This window comes from Hyperolius riggenbachi, chromosome 3, assembly GCF_040937935.1.
Source record: "Hyperolius riggenbachi isolate aHypRig1 chromosome 3, aHypRig1.pri, whole genome shotgun sequence".
Taxonomy (NCBI): Eukaryota; Metazoa; Chordata; class Amphibia; order Anura; family Hyperoliidae; genus Hyperolius; species Hyperolius riggenbachi.
Window position 1 is genome coordinate 402,364,851 of NC_090648.1, and position 20,702 is coordinate 402,385,552.

Below are 20,702 nucleotides of genomic sequence, written 5' to 3' on the forward strand. Positions count from 1 at the left end.
GTGCAGAGGAACCAATCCTCTGTACCTCCACAAATGCCAGACAGGAATTGTACAAAGCGCAGAACGCAATCGCAAGAGAAGCGATTGCGAATGAGAACGAGCAAAGGGACAGGTTGTATGTGTGTGCGCCAATCTAGTTGCCACCCCGCGACCGCGCACACACAACAGCAGATACGAAAGAGAAACGCGATCGCGAGAGGTGCGATCGCCAGACGTGACACAAGGCTACAGCAAGGCGGAGCACGAGAGTAGCAAAGGCACAGCAAATCATACAATGAGGAGATCTGGAAAATAACAAACGCTAGCTAACCGCGAACACCGCACTCATTCGCAACAGTGCACGCGGTTATGCGCGGTCTCCACATGATAAGCACATTAGAGACAAGCACGCCTAACTAACCATCGACAGACAAACATGAAACAGAGGACGCGAGCGCTTGCTTAACGGTTACCTCACCGAGCCTCCAGCAAGCATCCGTAGCAGACAAGACAGACACACGAGAACAGGAACAAGCGAGAGACAGGATCCACAGCACTAGCGAAAAGAGACTAGTGCGATCCAGAGAGACAGAACAGAAGGATCCACAGCACTAGCGCGAAGCGAGTGCGATCCAGGGACAGAGTAACAGAACAGAAGGATCCACAGCACTAGCGCAGGATGTTAGTGCGATCCAGAGAGGCAGAACAGAAGGATCCACAGCACTAGCGCGAAGCGAGTGCGATCCAGGGACAGAGTAACAGAACAGAAGGATCCACAGCACTAGCGCAGGATGCTAGTGCGATCCAGAGAGGCAGAACAGAAGAGATAGCTGGTAGCAACCGCTGCACCAGCTATGCTCCAAGAACAGAGATCAGTACGATTTCCTGTCGATCACCGTTGGGACAGGACAATCGCAACAGACAAACAAAACAGATAAACAATCCTAACTGCACTAGGGAACCTGCCTAGCACAGTTTCCAGGAATTACTCTAAGCTGATCTTCAAACAAAGAGCATGGCTGACACTCTCCAGAGTGTTTCACAGGAAGGAATCCATATGACCAGCCAAGCATTGTGGGAAAGACATAGTACTTATAGTACACGCATCCAATGAATGTGGCCAGGCAATTTGCATGACAACGTATGCAAATTCCTCTGCAAGCATAAGCTGCAAAACTGACAGAAGCTCTTCTTTCCAGAGTCCTGCAGCATGCAAACCTACACAATGGTCAAAAAGCTGCCTGCCTGCACAGGCAGCTGAGCAAATCATCACAGTAACCCCCCCCCCCCTCCAGGGTCGAATTCCAGACAACCCTCAAAAGTGCTATTAGCAACAGACTCAAACTGAAGACTCATGAAGGTCGGGACAGCCCGACAAGGTCCAATTCCAGAGTCAGTCCACCCGAAACCGACCTCATCGGGAACAGAAGCCACCGAAACATGCCCATCAGCACTACAAGTCTCAGCGTAACACCCATCAGGACTGTGGATACCAGAGAAGAAGCCACCGAAACCCTCCAGACAATACCCACCACCTTCCAAGGAGCGTCCGAAAATACCAAATCTGCCACAAAACCTGTTCGAAGTGTCCCTTACAACACAAAAGCCACCGTTGATCTTATCCAGGGTACCAAGCAAAATTTCTCCCGGAATCTCCCAGAACCTTTTGAAGCTCCACAGAGATCCCAAGAGGGCAGAACAATCACCAGGTTCACATGGAGAACTATCAAGAACCCCTATGGAACCAATGACAATTCCAGACTCAGAATTACGAGGACACCCATCAAGATCAAGACTTTCAGGGACCACTTCTGGGCATGCAAGCAGGCAGGCTAAATCAGAACATGTCTCCACCGAGGAAGCATCTGAGTATGCTGGTAACCGAGGCACACTTGGGCTTTCTGGGTCACAGAGCACATTGGGGTAAACCAGCACAGGAGAAACCTCAGAACATGTTGGGGAACTGCCAACCTCAGAGTCCGACACGAGGAAACCAAAACCAGGACCGGGCAGAGAATCATCACGAGCAATGGTCTCAAGCACTGGACTTTCAAAAGAAGACTCGGATTCAAATTCGGAAATTTCTGTGACTGCAATATCATCATTGACTACACATGACTGCAGCTCCACCAGAGCTGAAAAGGTAGCCAGCAAGGCAGCAATGCCTACGGAAGAGGGCAACACCTCAGAAGGACTTGGGGGGCAGGAGACATCTCCTACAAGTTCTGCACCCTTTGGGAGGAACTCGGAGACCTCCAGAACATCAAACAAGACCTCAGGAACATCATTTTTCAAGTTTTCTAAGAAGGATGCTGTACTATCCATGTTACAGGGCAAAACTGGAACTTTATTTTGTGAACAGGGCAGATGTCCCAGGGAAGGTTCCACCATAAACTGAGACTGAATTTCATCATCATGAGTGGAACGTACAGGAATATTCACTGGACCACACACTGACTCCTTAACTTTAATCTCGCTGCACCCAGAATTCTGCGTAGCAGTCAAACTAGCTTGCAACTCCAAAACTGCAGAAAAACAGGTGAGTATAGTGGCAATACCCCGACGAGCCTCTAGAGACACTGCATGGGATTCTAAGCAAGGCCACATTGACTCATCCAGAGTACAGGGTGCAGAATCAGCACTTCCCTCAGAGCAAGAAAGGGACTCACAAATGTCAGTGTGATTGGACATCATATTGTTATTCATGGTACAGGGCAGGCTCAGAGAAGCTCTCTCTGGACCCAGCAAAAATGTTTCAGAGTCAGATTCGCAAAACCGAAGCGCTGTCTCACTTTTAGATTCGGCCAACAATGTCAAATCCGAGGAGCCAGGACGCAAAACCTGCGAATCAAAAATCACTTTAGGTTGTGAAACTGACGCTTTCATAGCGCAAACCTCCGCGATCTGCGGAGCAGACTGCAAGGCATCTAGGACCGAAACGCTGGAGCAACTGTCCCCAGGCAACGGGCCCTTACAGGTGAGAACAGGGTGAGACAGAGACTCATTTGCAGAAGAAATAGCGACATCAACAGGATAAACTTTATTAGGCATATTAATTTTACTTTTGACGCTGCATAGTCGAGGAATTTTCCCCATAGCAGGGTCACAGACGGAAGATCTCAAAGATCTGTTTCTAAATGAAAAAGGATCCCACACATCCTTGAGGAAACCAGCAGACTCATGCCGATCACAATCTGCAGGAACATCCGAGAAACAGGCATCAGATCGCACAGATTCAAACTGCACACTGTCAGGAGAGAATCCTTCAGGATTCGCACAGGAATCAACCACAGCGGCATACTCATTCATTTCAGATTGCACAAAGTCAAGACTCTCATGCTTTACCCCAGAAAGGCAGGAACAATCATCCGACAACGATGTCTCTTTATTGGAATCAATTGGTTGGTGTGTGTGCAACTCATCCAAAATCGTGTGCCATACATAGATCACCAGATCCACATCACCCTCGTCACATTCATCGGACTCAATCAAAAGGTACATAGAATCGAGACAATCATTCAAGACATCCTCGCTTTTTGCGATGTAAAAATCGCAAAAGGCTTTCCAATCAAAATCGAATTCCTCCAGCAAGGCCCCAACATCCCAGGAAGCAAATGGGGGTTCAAACAAGCCAGTATCTAGGTAATCTCCATATGGGTGGAGTTCAGGAACAAGAACAGATTTTTTAACTGCTTTAATATAGTGTTCGATCCTACCTATAGCAGGATCCACATAAGCTTTGGATTGGGGCAAAAAACCTCAAGATTGAGCAACATCATCATACACATCGTTAGGGAGTGTTTTATTCAGATGTTTGCGCCTTTTAATTGTTCCCTTTTTTGCAACTTTGCATGTCTGCTGTTTAAAACCTGAAGTGGCAACAGACACATTGAACTGATTGTCATACTGAAAGGTTTTGCATGGAAGGGAAAGATCAGCTGACCTATCAGCAGCTACACACTCAATCAGAGCAGGTGGCAAGCCAGGCAGTTTAACCACTTAAGGACCAAGGTGATAGAGATCTACGCCCTGTTTTGATGGGCTCCTAGTTGGCAGGGCGTAGATCTCTATCACCGGCGCCGCCGCTCCCCGCCGCGATCGTCTGCACGGAATCCGGAGCTCTTAGCTGTCTTATGACAGCTAAGGCTTCCGGGTATCGGCAGGAGCCGTCACTGATTGGCTCCCTGCCGTGTGATCGCTGTGAGCCAATCACAGCGATCACCCTCCGAAAGGCAACATAGTTGCCGTTCCGCCTCCCTCTCCCTGTCACTGTGAGGATCTTTTGTGACAGGGAGAGACGCACAGCCTGCAGCCGTGACAGGCTGTGCGATTTTACAAAAAAAAAACACTTTTAGATACATTTATTTATCCCGATCTCCCCCCAATTCATCCCTTGATCCCCTTCCAACCACCCATATATATATATATATATAGAATATATAGCTATATATATATATAGTATATAGCTATATATATATATATAGCATATAGCTATATATATAGTATATATATATAGTATATATATATATATATATATATATATATATAATATTTACTGGATTGTGATTTTATTTACTGTGCTTTACTGCAGTTAGATAGGGGTTAGTATAATAGGCAGGGTATATAGTGTTTAGGGTATAGTGTAGGGTATTTAGGGTTTAGTATATAGTTTAGTATATAGAGTAGGGTATATAGGGCTTAGTTTATAGTGTAGGGTATATAGGGATTAGTATATAGTGTAGGGTGTATAGGGTTTAGTATATAGGGGTTAGTATATAGTGTAGGGTGTATATATAGGCTTTAGTATATAGCGTAGGATATAAAGGGTTTAGTATATAGTGTCGGGTATATCGTGTAGGGTAAATCGGGTTTAGTGTACAGTGTAGGGTATATAGGGCTGTATATCAGTAGTGTAAAGGGTGGCATATAGGTTCAGGGTTTATACGCTTACGTATATAGTGTCAGTGTGGGGTCTGATATTGTCTGTGCATATACAGGCTTGTTAGGGTATATTGTGTCCTTTATATTGTGTCCTGCACTATATACGTGATGGCGAAGAGATCTTTTACTGCTCAGCAGATTGTAGATCTGATCTGCCAGTCTGGGGAATCCAGTGAGGAATTAGACTCTGAAGAATCAGAGCCTGAAGATTCAGACTCAGAGTTTGAGCCAATCCCTGACAGTGACACCCTACCAAGTGAATCGGACGTGGAGGAGACTGAGAGTTCTGAGACAGCCATGCCAGAGCAGCCAAGCACTAGTCAGGAGCAGGAAGAGAGTGTCGCAACACCCAGACAGAGACGCCGCAGGCAACAGAGCGCTTCTACTAAACGTCGCCGCACTGACGTACCGGAGGAATTGCTTCACCCCGTGTGGTCGCCTGCCAACCTAGAAGCACCCTCAATTCCTCCTTTCACAGGCCAGGCTGGAATTAAAGTGCAAACGGCTAACCTTTCCCCAATTCAATTTATGGAACTCATAATCACTGATGAGCTCCTCGGCTCTATTGCTGAGCAAACAAACTTATACGCTCAGCAACACATTGCTGAGAAACCGCAATCCAGCTATGCGAGGCCTAAGAACTGGTGGCCCACTACAGTGGAGGAAATAAAAACATTTTTAGGCCTCACAATAAACATGGGCATTACCAAAAAACCAGACCTAAAACGGTATTGGTCGAAAAGACCAATTCAACATATGGGGATTTTTTCGCAAACAATGTCGAGGACACGTTATTTGACCATCTTGCGCTTCCTCCATTTCAGTGACAATTCCCAGTACCAAACCGGAGAAGATCCAAATATTGATCCCCTATACAAAATTCGGCCCCTAATTGACTACCTATCGCAAAAATTTTCAGAGGTATACGTGCCAGAAAAAAATATAAGTATTGATGAGTCCCTGGTACACTTCACTGGTCGACTTAGGATCAAGCAATACATCCCTTCCAAGCGTGCCAGATATGGCATAAAAATTTATAAGCTTTGTGAAAGCAGCACTGGCTTTACATGCGCTTTCCGAGTGTACGAGGGAAAAGACAGCCAGCTGGATCCACCTGGGTGCCCACCTTATATGGGCACAAATGGTAAAGTTGTCTGGGATCTGATTCACCCTCTCCTGAACAAAGGATACAACCTGTACCTAGACAACTATTACACCAGCATCCCACTATTCAAACATTTAGCGAGAGAGAACACGCCAGCTTGCGGTACCATCAGATCCAACCGCAAAGGCTTCCCTCAGAGCCTTGTCAACAAACGCCTCAAACCTGATGAATCTGAGGGTCTCCGCAGTGAAGAGATGCTGGCTCTGAAGTACAGGGGAAAAAGGGACGTATATATGCTTTCAACCATACATACTCCTGAAAGCATAACACCCAGGACTGGAGCACAAGAGAAACCTAAATGTGTTCATGAGTACAGCCAATATATGGGTGGTGTAGACCGCAATGACGCGGCAATGAAGCCGTACCTGGCCGCACGCAAAACCAGATATTGGTATAAAAAATTAGGCTTATACTTGCTGCAGTTGGGAATTTACAACAGCTTTATACTATACAAAATGTCAAAAAACCCTCTCAGCAATTTAGAATTCCAGGAGGAAATAGCTGAATCTCTCATTTCCAAAGCTGCAACTCACCCTGGCAGAAGATTTGATTCAGTCGAGAGACTTTCTGGATATCATGTTCCAGAAATTATACCACAGACGGGGAAAAAGCAATACCCCCAGAAAAAGTGTAGGGTCTGCACTAAACAAAAAATAAGGACGGATACACGATACCATTGCCCCGAATGTCCCGAAAAACCAGGACTTTGTTTGAAAGACTGTTTCAAAGTGTACCACACCTGCCTAAATTTTTAACTTGGATTGTCCTTCAAATTTATGGTACACAAAGCGCCAGTAGCCACACATAGGCGATATAATTTTATTCAGAAGGAGCAACTGAAACCCCCCGCCCAAAAAAAATTGCTACATTTATTTTTTCTTCCCAAACATTCCATTCAAATTGAAGTATTGTAGGCATTCACCCCACAAATGATTCAGTAATTCCTTCTGAATAAAACGATACCACATATGCGTGGCTAGACTATTGCTTTAGTTCAAAGCTGTGCTGAGAAGAAGTTGTCAATTATTGAACCTTCAAAGACCATAAATCACATGTTTGCAATTTCCAGCACAGCCCGCTTTCAATTAAGTCTGAGGTAAAAAGTCCCTCAATTTCCCACCAAAATGAACCCATTTTGTAAACTAGACCCCCTGAAGTATCCATCCGTGGGGGCATTGATGATTTTGACAGCACATATTATTGGTGGAAATTGATGGAATGTATAAGGACAAAAAGAAAAATTCATTTATTTTATTCAATTTCCACCAATAATCTGTGCAGTCAAAATCATCAATGCCCCCATCGATGAATACCTCAGGGGGTCTATTTTACAGAATTTGACAGACTCTTTACCTCAGACTTCATCAAAAGCGGGCTGTATTGGAAAATGCAAGCGTGTGATTTATGGTCTTTGAAGGTTCAATAATTGACAACTTCTTCTAAGCACTGTATTGGACTAAAGCAATAGTCTAGCCACACATATGTGGTATCGTTTTATTCAGAAGGAATTACTGAATCATTTGTGGGGTGAATTTCTACAATACTTCAAAGCGTGTCTGTCACAAAACAGAAAAACTGACATGTCTGAATAAAAAAATGATTTTTTCTTTTTGTCGTTATACATTCCATCAATTTCCACCAATAATCTGTGCAGTCAAAATCACCAATGCCCCCATCAATGGATACCTCAGGAGGTCTAGTTTACAGAATGGGGTCATTTTGGCGGGAATTTGACAGACTTTTTACCTCAGACTTCATCAAAAGCGGGCTGTGCTGGGAAAAGCAAGCGTGTGATTTATGGTCTTTGAAGGTTCAATTATTGACAACTTCTTCTAAGCTCTGTATTGGACTAAAGCAATAGTCTAGCCACACATATTTGGTATCGTTTTATTCAGAAGGAATTACTGAATCATTTGTGGGGTGAATTTCTACAATACTTCAAAGCATGTCTGTCACAAAACAGAAAAACTGACATGTCTGAATAAAAAAAAGATTTTTTCTTTTTGTCGTTATACATTCCATCAATTTCCACCAATAATCTGTGCAGTCAAAATCACCAATGCCCCCATCGATGGATACCTCAGGAGGTCTAGTTTACAGAATGGGGTCATTTTGGCCGGAATTTGACAGACTTTTTACCTCAGACTTCATCAAAAGCGGGCTGTGCTGGGAAAAGCAAGCGTGTGATTTATGGTCTTTGAAGGTTCAATTATTGACAACTTCTTCTAAGCTCTGTATTGGACTAAAGCAATAGTCTAGCCACACATATTTGGTATCGTTTTATTCAGAAGGAATTACTGAATCATTTGTGGGGTGAATTTCTACAATACTTCAAAGCATGTCTGTCACAAAACAGAAAAACTGACATGTCTGAATAAAAAAATGATTTTTTCTTTTTGTCGTTATACATTCCATCAATTTCCACCAATAATCTGTGCAGTCAAAATCACCAATGCCCCCATCGATGGATACCTCAGGAGGTCTAGTTTACAGAATGGGGTCATTTTGGCGGGAATTTGACAGACTTTTTATCTCAGACTTCATCAAAAGCGGGCTGTGCTGGGAAATGCAAGCGTGTGATTTATGGTCTTTGAAGGTTCAATAATTGACAACTTCTTCTAAGCTCTGTATTGGACTAAAGCAATAGTCTAGCCACACATATTTGGTATCGTTTTATTCAGAAGGAATTACTGAATCATTTGTGAGGTGAATTTCTACAATACTTCAAAGCGTGTCTGTCAAAAAACAGAAAAAACTGACATGTCTGAATAAAAAAATTATTATTTTTTTTTGTCGTTATACATTCCATCAATTTCCACCAATAATCTGTGCAGTCAAAATCACCAATGCCCCCATCGATGGATACCTCAGGAGGTCTAGTTTACAGAATGGGGTCATTTTGGTGGGAATTTGACAGACTTTTTACCTCAGACTTCATCAAAAGCAGGCTGTGCTGGGAAATGCAAGCGTGTGATTTATGGTCTTTGAAAGTTTAATAATTGACAACTTCTTCTAAGCTCTGTATTGGACTAAAGCAATAGTCTAGCCACACATATTTGGTATCGTTTTATTCAGAAGGAATTACTGAATCATTTGTGGGGTGAATTTCTACAATACTTCAAAGCATGTCTGTCAAAAAACAGAAAAAACTGACATGTCTGAACAAAAAAAATGATTTTTTCTTTTTGTCGTTATACATTCCATCAATTTCCACCAATAATCTGTGCAGTCAAAATCACCAATGCCCCCATCGATGGATACCTCAGGAGGTCTAGTTTACAGAATGGGGTCATTTTGGTGGGAATGTTACTATTTCAGTGACTTAGTGCTTCAGAGAAGTGATGTACAACGCAGAAAACAAGCATTGTAGATTTTGTTCACTGAAAAGCAAAATTACACTTTTTTTCACAGTCTCTACAATGTACCAAAGATGTAAATAGTTTTCATTTTTTTTGCACATATATATTAGAAACATATGGCAGAATACATTTTGAAAAGAATTTATGTTTTAATTCAAGATATATACATATTTTTGGTTGAAAATTTCAGACAATATACATTTTTTTACTTTTTTTTAGCATAAATTCTCTTAAAAAACATATAAAATTCCATTATCAATATAATTAAGTGGTATAGATAAAAAGCCCTATTTGTTCTGAAAAAAAAACAATATCACATTTGTTTGGATAGACCAAAAATTTACTGAAATATCTAAACTCAAACAAAGCATGTCAAAACCAAAAAAAACGCTCTGGTCCTTAAAGAGAACCAGAGATGAAGCAACCTCATGTATTTTACCTTATAAATCAGTGGGAACATGACAGTAAACACCTAATCTGCTCTTTGTTACATTGTTCTCTGTTTAATTTGCCTGTTATCACCTCTAAGATAAGAATCCCGACTAAGCAGTCGGTCTGGCTTTGCTACAGAATAATTATAGCTGAGACTGTGTTCTTTGCTGTCTTCAAGTCCAAGCCTGCCCCCTGCTGGCTTTGCTCAGGAATCATTATAGCTGAGTCATTATAGCAAAGCCAGAATCAATGCTCAGTCCGGGATTCTTATCTCAGCTAGATAACAGACACTTTTAGCAGTGAGGATGGAACAGAGAGCATGGTAAATGTTTTCTCTAATTTTCCCACTGATTTCTATGGTAAAATACACAAGGGTGCTTCGTCTCTGGTTCACTTTAAGGCCATTTTATATGTTGGTCCTTAAGTGGTTAAACCAGTGAGAGAATATCACTGCAAGAAACTGATACAGATAATCATTCCAGGAATTGATTTTTAACAGATCATACGCCCAGGTGAACAAATCGTCTTTTAAGAGCACATAGGCAAACAGAAGAGCCGACGTGGACGGATCAGAAATCTGAAAGGTGGGATTCAGACAAAACCTCACACATTCAGAAAGAAATTCCGCCTTGGTCTCTGAATTTAGCCTTTTAAAGCTCTTAAAGACACAGGACCCAAACTCGACAAAATCGTACAAATCAGAAATTCCGTCTACACTGGGGTTTTGGGTTGGGCTGGTCATACTGTAACGATTGTGGAACTTTCTCCATGTGCAGTGCACAACGCGTGCGCTGATACGGCGGAAATCCTCCACAAGCGTATAATTGCAGGCACCCAGCAAAAGGTGCTACGCACCCGTAGAGGGAAATTCCTGTCGGCAGATGGCGCTGGGGAGTGCAGAGTAACCAATCCTCTGTACCTCCACAAATGCCAGACAGGAATTGTACGAAGCGCAGAATGCAATCGCAAGAGAAGCAATTGCGAATGAGAACGAGCAAAGGGACAGGTTGTATGTGTGTGCGCCAATCTAGTCGCCACCCCGCGACCGCGCACACACAAGAGCAGATAAGAAACAGAAACGCGATCGCCAGAGGTGCGATCGCCAGACGTGACACAAGGCTACAGCAAGGCGGAGCACGAGAGTAGCAAAGGCACAGCAAATCATACAATGAGGAGATACAGAAAATAACAAACGCTAGCTAACCGCGAACACCGCACTCATTCGCAACAGTGCACGCGGTTATGCGCGATCTCCACATGATAAGCACAATAGAGACAAGCACGCCTAACTAACCATCGACAGACAAAAATGAAACAGAGGATGCGAGCGCTTGCTTAACGGTTACCTCACCGAGCCTCCAGCAAGCGTCCGTAGCAGACAAGACAGACACACGAGAACAGGAACAAGCGAGAGACAGGATCCACAGCACTAGCAAAAAGAGACTAGTGCGATCCAGGGACAGAGTAACAGAACAGAAGGATCCACAGCACTAGCGCAGGATGCTAGTGCGATCCAGAGAGGCAGAACAGAAGGATCCACAGCACTAGCGCGAAGCGAGTACGATCCAGGGACAGAGTAACAGAACAGAAGGATCCACAGCACTAGCGCAGGATGCTAGTGCGATCCAGAGAGGCAGAACAGAAGAGATAGCTGGTAGCAACCACTGCACCAGCTATGCTCCAAGAACAGAGATAAGAACGATTTCCTGCCGACCACCGTTGGGACAGGACAATCGCAACAGACAAACAAAACAGATAAACAATCCTAACTGCACTAGGGAACCTGCCTAGCACAGTTTCCAGGAATTACTCTAAGCTGATCTTCAAACAAAGAGCATGGCTGACACTCTCCAGAGTGTTTCACAGGAAGGAATCCATATGACCAGCCAAGCATTGTGGGAAAGACATAGTACTTATAGTACACGCCTACAATGAATGTGGCCAGGCAATTTGCATGACAACGTATGCAAATTCCTCTGCAAGCACAAGCTGCAAAACTGACAGAAGCTCTTCTTTCCAGAGTCCTGCAGCATGCAAACCTACACAATGGTCAAAAAGCTGCCTGCCTGCACAGGCAGCTGAGCAAATCATCACACTGTTGTGTTGAGTGAACCCAACTAACTTCATCTAACTACCTTTACTGTTCAGTGAACCCACCTCACTGTATATAACTACCTGTTGTGTTGAGTGAACCCAGCTCACTGCATCTAACTACCTTTATTGTTCAGTGAACCCAGCTCACTGCATCTAACTACCTGTTGTGTTGAGTGAACCCAGCTCAATGCATCTAACTACCTGTTGTGTTCAGTGAACCCAGCTCACTTCATCTAACTACCTTTACTGTTCAGTGAACCCACCTCACTGCATCTAAAAACCTGTTGTGTTCAGTGAACCCAGCTCACTGCATCTAACTACCTTTACTGTTCAGTGAACCCACCTCACTGCATATAACTACCTGTTGTGTTGAGTGAACCCAGCTCACTGCATCTAACTACCTTTATTGTTCAGAAAACCCAGTTCACTGCATCTAACTACCTGTTGTGTTGAGTGAACCCAGCTCACTGCATCTAACTACCTTTATTGTTCAGTGAACCCAGCTCACTGCATCTAACTACCTGTTGTGGTGAGTGAACCCAGCTCACTGCATCTAACTACCTGTTGTGTTCCGTGAACCCAGCTCACTGCATATAACTACCTTTACTGTTCAGTTGAAACACTCACCGCCATCCTGTCCGTGTTCCGGGTCGCAGGGGTACGCGCGGGCCACGTCATACACTTTTGTTGTTGCTGCGCCGCGTTACTCCGTATGGCGTCCTTCCGGCCAGGCGCATGCATACTTTCATTGTGGCCTTCCGCAATGGTTGTACGTGTATATGTGGAAGTCAGTCCGCATCGGCGCAGAAGAGGCTCAGTGGGCGGAAGTCCGTCACTGCGCATGCGGAAATGGTCAAATCGGCATCAGGTGTCTCCCAGCCCCTATATAAGCCTGTGTCTACAAGCAGCCAGTGCCGTTAGTTCCCTTCAGCTGGTTAGCCTGCTACCTTGTGTCCTGGCCCACTGTTTTCTGACTGACTCCTGTGTATCGACCCGGCTTGCTATTGGACTTCGCTCTCCTGATCATCTCCTGTGTTTTGACCTTGGCCTGTCTCCCGGATTACGCTCTGAACTCTGCCTGCCCTGACCCTTGGCCTGTCTCCCGGATTACGCTCTGAACTCTGCCTGCCCTGACCCTTGGCCTGTCTCCCGGATTATGCTCTGAACTCTGCCTGCCCTGACTTTGGAGTTGTCTCCAGGATTACACGCTGAACTCACACAGCACAGTGTTCCCTGTTCTCCGACCCACTGTTAGGGTGACTTGGGGTGCAACCTGATGGGCACTAGGCCGCTGAAAGTCCATCGACCCTTGCGGGACGCTCTGGTGAAGATCCGTGGTCACTTAGACTCTGCACTCTAGGAATCCCTCACCTCAGTGGGAAGGTCAACAGTACACGTGAAGTTTAACAGTAACTAACAGCCAATATAAACACTACCGGAGCTTCAGCAGATATGGATACTCTCTGTAACTTGATCTCGGAGCTTCAGATCTCTGTGCAGGAGGTTCAGGCAGGTTGTAATCAAATACAAGGACAGATCCGCAACATTACTTCTCCTTCCAGCACTAGCTCTGCTCAGCCCTCTACCACTAATGTCACAGTCACTGCACCTGCACCTGAACCTCGAGTTCCACTACCAGATCGTTTCTCAGGTGACAGAAGCAAATTCCGTACCTTCAAGGGAGCATGTCAGTTGTTATTCACTCTACAGCCTCGTACTTATGCAAATGAGGAATCTCGAGTGGGAACGGTCATCTCTCTACTCCAGGGAGAACCTCAAGCCTGGGCCTTACAGTTACGTGAACAAGAATATGCTGCCGTAACTTCTGTCACAATCTTGTTTGAAGCGCTGGCTAAGATTTATGATGATCCGGCCCGTGTTGCCTCTGCAGAAACAGCAATACAAAATCTCCGTCGGGGTCGTCGACCAGTGGAAGATTACGTGGCCGATTTCCGTAGATGGAGTGGGGATACACAGTGGAACAAGGCTGCTCTGAAATATCAATTTCGTTTAGGTCTGAATGATCAACTAAAGGATGAGCTGGCTAGAGTGGGTGTTCCTGAAACACTTAAAGAACTGATCCAGTTATCTACTCAAATTGACAGACGTCTACGGGAAAGGAGACAAGAGAGGTCAGGTTCTTCACGTCCTACTTGGTTTCCTGTTTTCTCTTCAACATCATCATCATCTTCTACTAAGGGTGCAAGTGACAATCCTCTTGACGAACCTGAACATATGCAACTGGGACTTGCCAGAGGCCCTCTTTCCTCAGAGGAGAGGCAACGAAGAAGGGCTTTTAACCTGTGTATATACTGTGGAGGCTCCGGACATTTCCATCAGGATTGCCCAGTAAAGCCTCAGGGTAAGCAAGAGACTGATGTTTCCCCATTGTCCCGGCCTCTGTCACCTATCATGGCTCATGTTCCTCTTTCTCTGCTGTTACAGGGTCCAAACGGAATTACAAGAGTGGAAGCAATTATTGACTCTGGAGCCAGCTCCTGCTTCCTTGATGTACATCTGGCTCAGCATCTCCACCTTCCTACCCATAACAAGAAACAACCAATCCCTATTCTTCTTGCTGATGGATCTTCCATTAATTCCGGACCGATTGACCAGGAGACTTATCCGCTTCTCATCACAGCCCCAGGAGATCATCAAGAGTTCTTAAGTTTTGACTTGTTACCAGGGGCGTAGCAATAGAGGTCGCAGCGGTCGCATGCGCACTGGGCCCGGCTCCTGAAGAGGCGGGGGAGGGGCCCGGGGGGCCCATGTATTTTTGTAGTGGCCAGGACTGAGTGCGGCCCGTGCGCCGTGAGCGCTATTGGGAGGGGGGGGGAGCCGCAGCCGCGGGGAGGGCAGCCCGACCTCTCCCTCCCTTCCTCTCCCCGGGCCCCCCCCTTCAGATGCAGAGTGACGCGCACGGAAGCGCTGTAGGCTGAAACTCACCTCCGTCCCTGCGTTCCAAGCGCCGCTGATCTCCTCTCGCTGTATAGATGTTGTTACACACTGCTTCCGGCTAAACAGGAAGCAGTGTGTAACAACATCTATACAGAGCGGGAGGAGACCAGCGGCGCAGGGACGGAGGTGAGTTCTGCCTACTACAGCGCTTCCGTGCGCCGCGCACTCTGCATCTGAAGGGGGGCCCGGGGAGAGGAAAGGAGGGAGAGGTCGGGCTGCTCTCCCCGCAGCTGCGGCTCCCCCCTTCATTATTGGGGGGGACCTACCTACCTACCTACCTACCTACCTAATCCTGGGGGGCAGCTACCTACCTATCCTTGGGGGGGGGGGGCAGCTACCTAATCTAACCTATCCTGGGGGGCAGCTACCTACCTAACCTATCCTGGGGGGGCAGCTACCTACCTAACCTGTCCTGGGGGGGCAGCTACCTACCTAACCTATCCTGGGGGGGGCAGCTACCTACCTAACCTATCCTGGGGGGCAGCTACCCACCTAACCTATCTGGGGGGGGGGGCAGCTACCTAATCTAACCTATCCTGGGGGGCAGCTACCTACCTAACCTGTCCTGGGGGGGCAGCTACCTACCTAACCTATCCTGGGGGGGGGCAGCTACCTACCTAACCTATCCTGGGGGAGCAGCTACCTACCTAACCTATCCTGGGGGGGGGCAGCTACCTACCTAACCTATCCTGGGAGGGCAGCTACCTACCTAACCTATCTGGGTGGGGGGGGGGCAGCTACCTAATCTATCCTGGGGGGCAGCTACCTACCTAACCTATCCTGGGGGGGCAGCTACCTACCTAACCTGTCCTGGGGGGGGGCAGCTACCTACCTAACCTATCCTGGGGGGGCAGCTACCTACCTAACCTATCCTGGGGGGCAGCTACCTACCTAACCTATCTGGGGGGGGGGGCAGCTACCTAATCTAACCTATCCTGGGGGGCAGCTACCTACCTAATCTGTCCTGGGGGGGCAGCTACCTACCTAACCTGTCCTGGGGGGCAGCTACCTACCTAACCTATCCTGGGGGGGCAGCTACCTACCTAACCTATCCTGGGGGGGGAGCTACCTACCTAACCTATCCTGGGGGGGCAGCTACCTACCTAACCTATCCTGGGGGGGCAGCTACCTACCTAACCTATCTGGGGGGGGGCAGCTACCTAATCTAACTTATCCTGGGGGGCAGCTACCTAATCTAACCTATCCTGGGGGGCAGCTACCTAATCTATCCTGGGGGGCAGCTACCTACTCTAACCTATCCTGGCGGGCAGCTACCTACTCTAACCTATCCTGGGGGCAGCTACCTAATCTAACCTATCCTGGGGAAAGCTACCTAATCTATCCTGGGGGGCAGCTACCTAACCTATACTGGGGGGCACCTACCTCATCTAACCTATACTGGGGGGCAGCTACCTAATCTAACCTATACTGGGGGGCACCTACCTATCTAACCTGGGGGCACTTACTTGTCTAACCTGTATTCGGGGCACCTAGCTAGCCTATACAGGTGGCAACTATACTGGCTACCTATATTGGAGGCACCTACCTAACTAACCTATACTGGGGGCACCTACCTATCTAACCTATGCTGGGGACAACTATTCTGGCTACCTATATTAGAGGCACCCACCTAGCTAACCTGTACTGGGGGCACCTATCTATCTAACCTATACCGGCGGCGCCTGCCTATCTAACCTATACTGGGGGCAACTATACTGGCTACTTATGCTGGAGGCACCTACCTGGCTAACCTATACCGGGGGCAACTATACTGGCTTACCTATGCCTGGCTACCTATACTGGGGGGACCTATAGCTGGCTATAGGGATTTGAATATGTGTGTGCGTCGGGTGTTGCCGGGGGAGGGGGGCTGTTGTTGCTGTGGGGGGGGGGCCCACATCCAGATTCCGCATCGGGGCCCAGAGGTTTGTAGCTACGCCACTGCTTGTTACCTTCACCATTATTTCCAATCATCTTGGGTTTTCCCTGGCTACAGATCCATAATCCACTCATCAACTGGAATTCAAGAACTGTCAACTTTCAGTCTGTTTATTGCCATCGCTTCTGCCTTCCTAGAGGCGGTCGGTTGCTCTGTGTACACCCTGATAAAGATTCGCTCCTTCCGGCAGCCTATCGAGACTTCATGGATGTGTTTGACAAGAAAGCTGCTGATAAGCTACCCCCACATAGAATCTACGAGTGCCCCATTAAACTGTATTCAGGAGCACAGATACCTTTTGGACGAACTTTTCCACTATCCGAACCTGAATCTCTTGTACTTAAGCAATATATTGAGGAAAATCTGGCTAAGGGTTTTATATGGCCCTCTGCTTCTCCAGCCGGGGCCGGCATATTTTTCGTAGGAAAGAAAGACGGTTCCTTAAGACCATGTGCGGACTACAGAGAGATGAACAAAATTACCATTAAAAATCGGTATCCTCTGCCTCTCCTACCTGATCTTTTCCAACGACTCAGATTAGCCAAGGTTTTCACGAAATTAGATCTACGTGGAGCCTATAACCTCATCAGAATCAGAGAAGGGGATGAATGGAAAACCGCCTTCCGTTCTCGTTTTGGTCATTTTGAATACCTTGTCATGCCCTTTGGACTCTGTAATGCCCCAGCCACGTTTCAACATTTTGTGAACGATATTTTCAGAGATTATATTGACTCATTTGTAGCAGTCTATCTTGATGATATCTTGATCTTCTCTCCATCATTGGAAGAACATAGACAGCATGTTAAGAAGGTGTTAACACGGCTAAGGACGCATAATCTTTACGCTAAACTTGAAAAATGTGATTTTGAACGACATGAGATCCAGTTTTTGGGCTTTCAGATCTCTCCGGAAGGAATCAAGATGGATAAGCATAAGGTCTCTAATTTACAAGAATCAGAGGGTGCTGCCTAAACTGTGGATTAATTACAAAGATTGTACTGTGCAGATTTGTATAGTGTTATCCCCTGCTGCAATCTTCTCGGGTGGGGTTAACCCCCGTTCCCCACCATGCACAGGAAATGGATACTATAATATCTTGAGAAGTGCGCTGAAGAAACACAAACCCACTCTGCGTGATTCTGTTACCTTGTTTCGTTTTAATTGGTATATTTTGTATAATTCCTGATATTTAAAAGTATTTAGTTAAAACACACACATCCACTAGAAGATGTATGTAGGAAGAGCAAAACCAATAGCGCTTGGCATATCCACACCACCACACTAAAACACACTAATAGCGTTTCAACACATCCACACTACCACGCTTAACGTGCTGGTTCACTTCAATTAAGGAAGATATTCTCCTCTTAAAAAATATGAAAAAATATATAGGTAAAAAATGTGTGTGTATATCAAAAAATAAAAAACACACATATATGAGGTAGGGATCCCAAGGAATAAAAAATGTAGTATCTGAAAAGTTTAGATCAATGTCCGGGTTTTCAATAATTTACACATGCAGAAGTCCCAATCCTTATTGTGAAAGTTCAACTAGATCAGATATATGCTATGTCTCCGTTCCAATAGCACTGTGCCCCTTCAAATAGAATCCTTATGGACACTCCACCAGTGACTGGAAATATTCTTATCACCATCTCATTGTCTCACCTTCTATGGCGTTTTTTCAATGAATAGTTGCAATGTCCCGGTCCCACATGGGTTGGTAAATGGATCGTCTGTTTCAAAAGATCAATCCAGGTGAACATCCGAGAGATCAGCACAGCAGCGGAGAACGGTCTCTTACCAGCCTTCTCCCACTCCGGTATCAACTTCCGGTTCTCGGCTCCTTCGTGATGACGTCACTTCCTCCAGTGCGTCTCACCAGCGTTGCTCAGACCACTTCCCTGCGTTCCACCTCGCCGATATGGGGTTATTACACTCTCCTCAGGCTGATGTGCAGGCAAAAGTAGGCTGACTAGTAGATAGAATGGGGCGCCCCTTCACCTCTACTGCAGTGTAAAGCTGATTGACATGTTTCAGCGGTAACGACCGCCTTCATCAGAATCTTTGGAGCCATTGAACCAGTCGTCTTTTTATATCAGCTGACATCTAAACAACAGACCCTCCCCCTCTTCCTCCATTAAAGGGATAGTTCCGAGGTTTTCACATATTCCAAGATTTAAGGGACATATAGCTGTATACATATTAGGGTTTATTTCAGCACTATGTAGCCCTGAGACATGCACACTGTAGATACAGTTACCGCTGCAATTATTTTATTTTATTTTGTTTTATCCTATTTTATTTTATTTTATTTTATTTTAAATACTCCAAATGTTCCAAATATTTCAAGCACTTCAGATATCTTGAAACATCACAGCCTCATGTGTTCAGTTAATAGTTAGTAAACTGTCTCAGGGAACCAGACTTTTTAAAAATCCATCTGCTCTCCTGGACTAAAGGTGGTTCATAGGGATTTAAGAGGTGGGGATTACCTCGCTAAAATGTCAAGGCAGGAGAGCAGATGGATTTTTAATCTAGACAGCCTTGCTCCAAAGGGATTGAATGAAGAGATGGAGCTGTTTGGATTTATGAAGTAGATATAGAGTGTTGTATGCGCAAGCGTTCTGGTTCCCTGTAAAAAGTCTGGTTCCCTGAGACAGTTTACTAACTATTAACTGAACACATGAGGCTGTGATGTTTCAAGATATCTGAAGTGCTTGAAATATTTGGAACATTTGGAGTATTTAAAATAAAATAAAATAAAATAGAATAAAACAAAATAAAATAAAATAATTGCAGCGGTAACTGTATCTACAGTGTGCATGTCTCGGGGATACATAGTGCTGAAATAAACCCTAATATGTATACAGCTATATGTCCCTTAAATCTTGGAATATGTGAAAAACCTCGGAACTATCCCTTTAATGGAGGAAGAGGGGTAGGGTCTGTGGTTTAGATGTCAGCTGATATAAAAAGACGACTGGTTCAATGGCTCCGAAGATTCTGATGAAGGCTGTCGTTACCGCTGAAACATGTCAATCAGCTTTACACTGCAGTAGAGGTGAAGGGGCGCCCCATTCTATCTACTAGTCAGCCTACTTTTGCCTGCACATCAGCCTGAGGAGAGTGTAATAACCCCATATCGGCGAGGTGGAACGCAGGGAAGTGGTCTGAGCAGCGCTGGTGAGACGCACTGGAGGAAGTGACGTCATCACGAAGGAGCCGAGAACCGGAAGTTGATACCGGAGTGGGAGAAGGCTGGTAAGAGACCGTTCTCCGCTGCTGATCTCTTGGATGTTCACCTGGATTGATCTTTTGAAACAGACGATCCATTTACCAACCCATGTGGGACCGGGACATTGCAACTATTCATTGAAGAAACGCCATAGAAGGTGAGACAATGAGATGGTGATAAGAATATTTCCAGTCACTGATGGAGTGTCCATAAGGATTCTATTTGAAGGGGCACAGTGCTATTGGAACGGAGACATAGCATATATCTGATCTAGTTGAACATTCACAATAAGGATTGGGACTTCTGCATGTGTAAATTATTGAAAACCCGGACATTGATATAAACTTTTCAGATACTACATTTTTTATTCCTTGGGATCCCTACCTCATATATGTGTGTTTTTTATTTTTTGATATACACACACATTTTTTACCTATATATTTTTTCATATTTTTTAAGAGGAGAATATCTTCCTTAATTGAAGGGAACCAGCATGTTAAGTGTGGTAGTGTGGATGTGTTGAAACGCTATTAGTGTGTTTTAGTGTGGTGGTGTGGATATGCCAAGCGCTATTGGTTTTGCTCTTCCTACATACAT

At 45.5% G+C, this 20,702-nt stretch overlaps 1 protein-coding gene across 1 annotated transcript; it reads left to right on the top strand.

Moving 5' to 3' along the window:
* The first annotated feature begins 5,028 nt into the window (after positions 1-5,028).
* LOC137562360 (piggyBac transposable element-derived protein 4-like) lies at positions 5,029-6,840 on the top strand. Its single transcript, XM_068273697.1, has one exon. The coding sequence runs from the start codon at positions 5,029-5,031 to the stop codon at positions 6,838-6,840; it is 1,812 nt and encodes a 603-aa protein (XP_068129798.1).
* Positions 6,841-20,702: the final 13,862 nt, after the last annotated feature.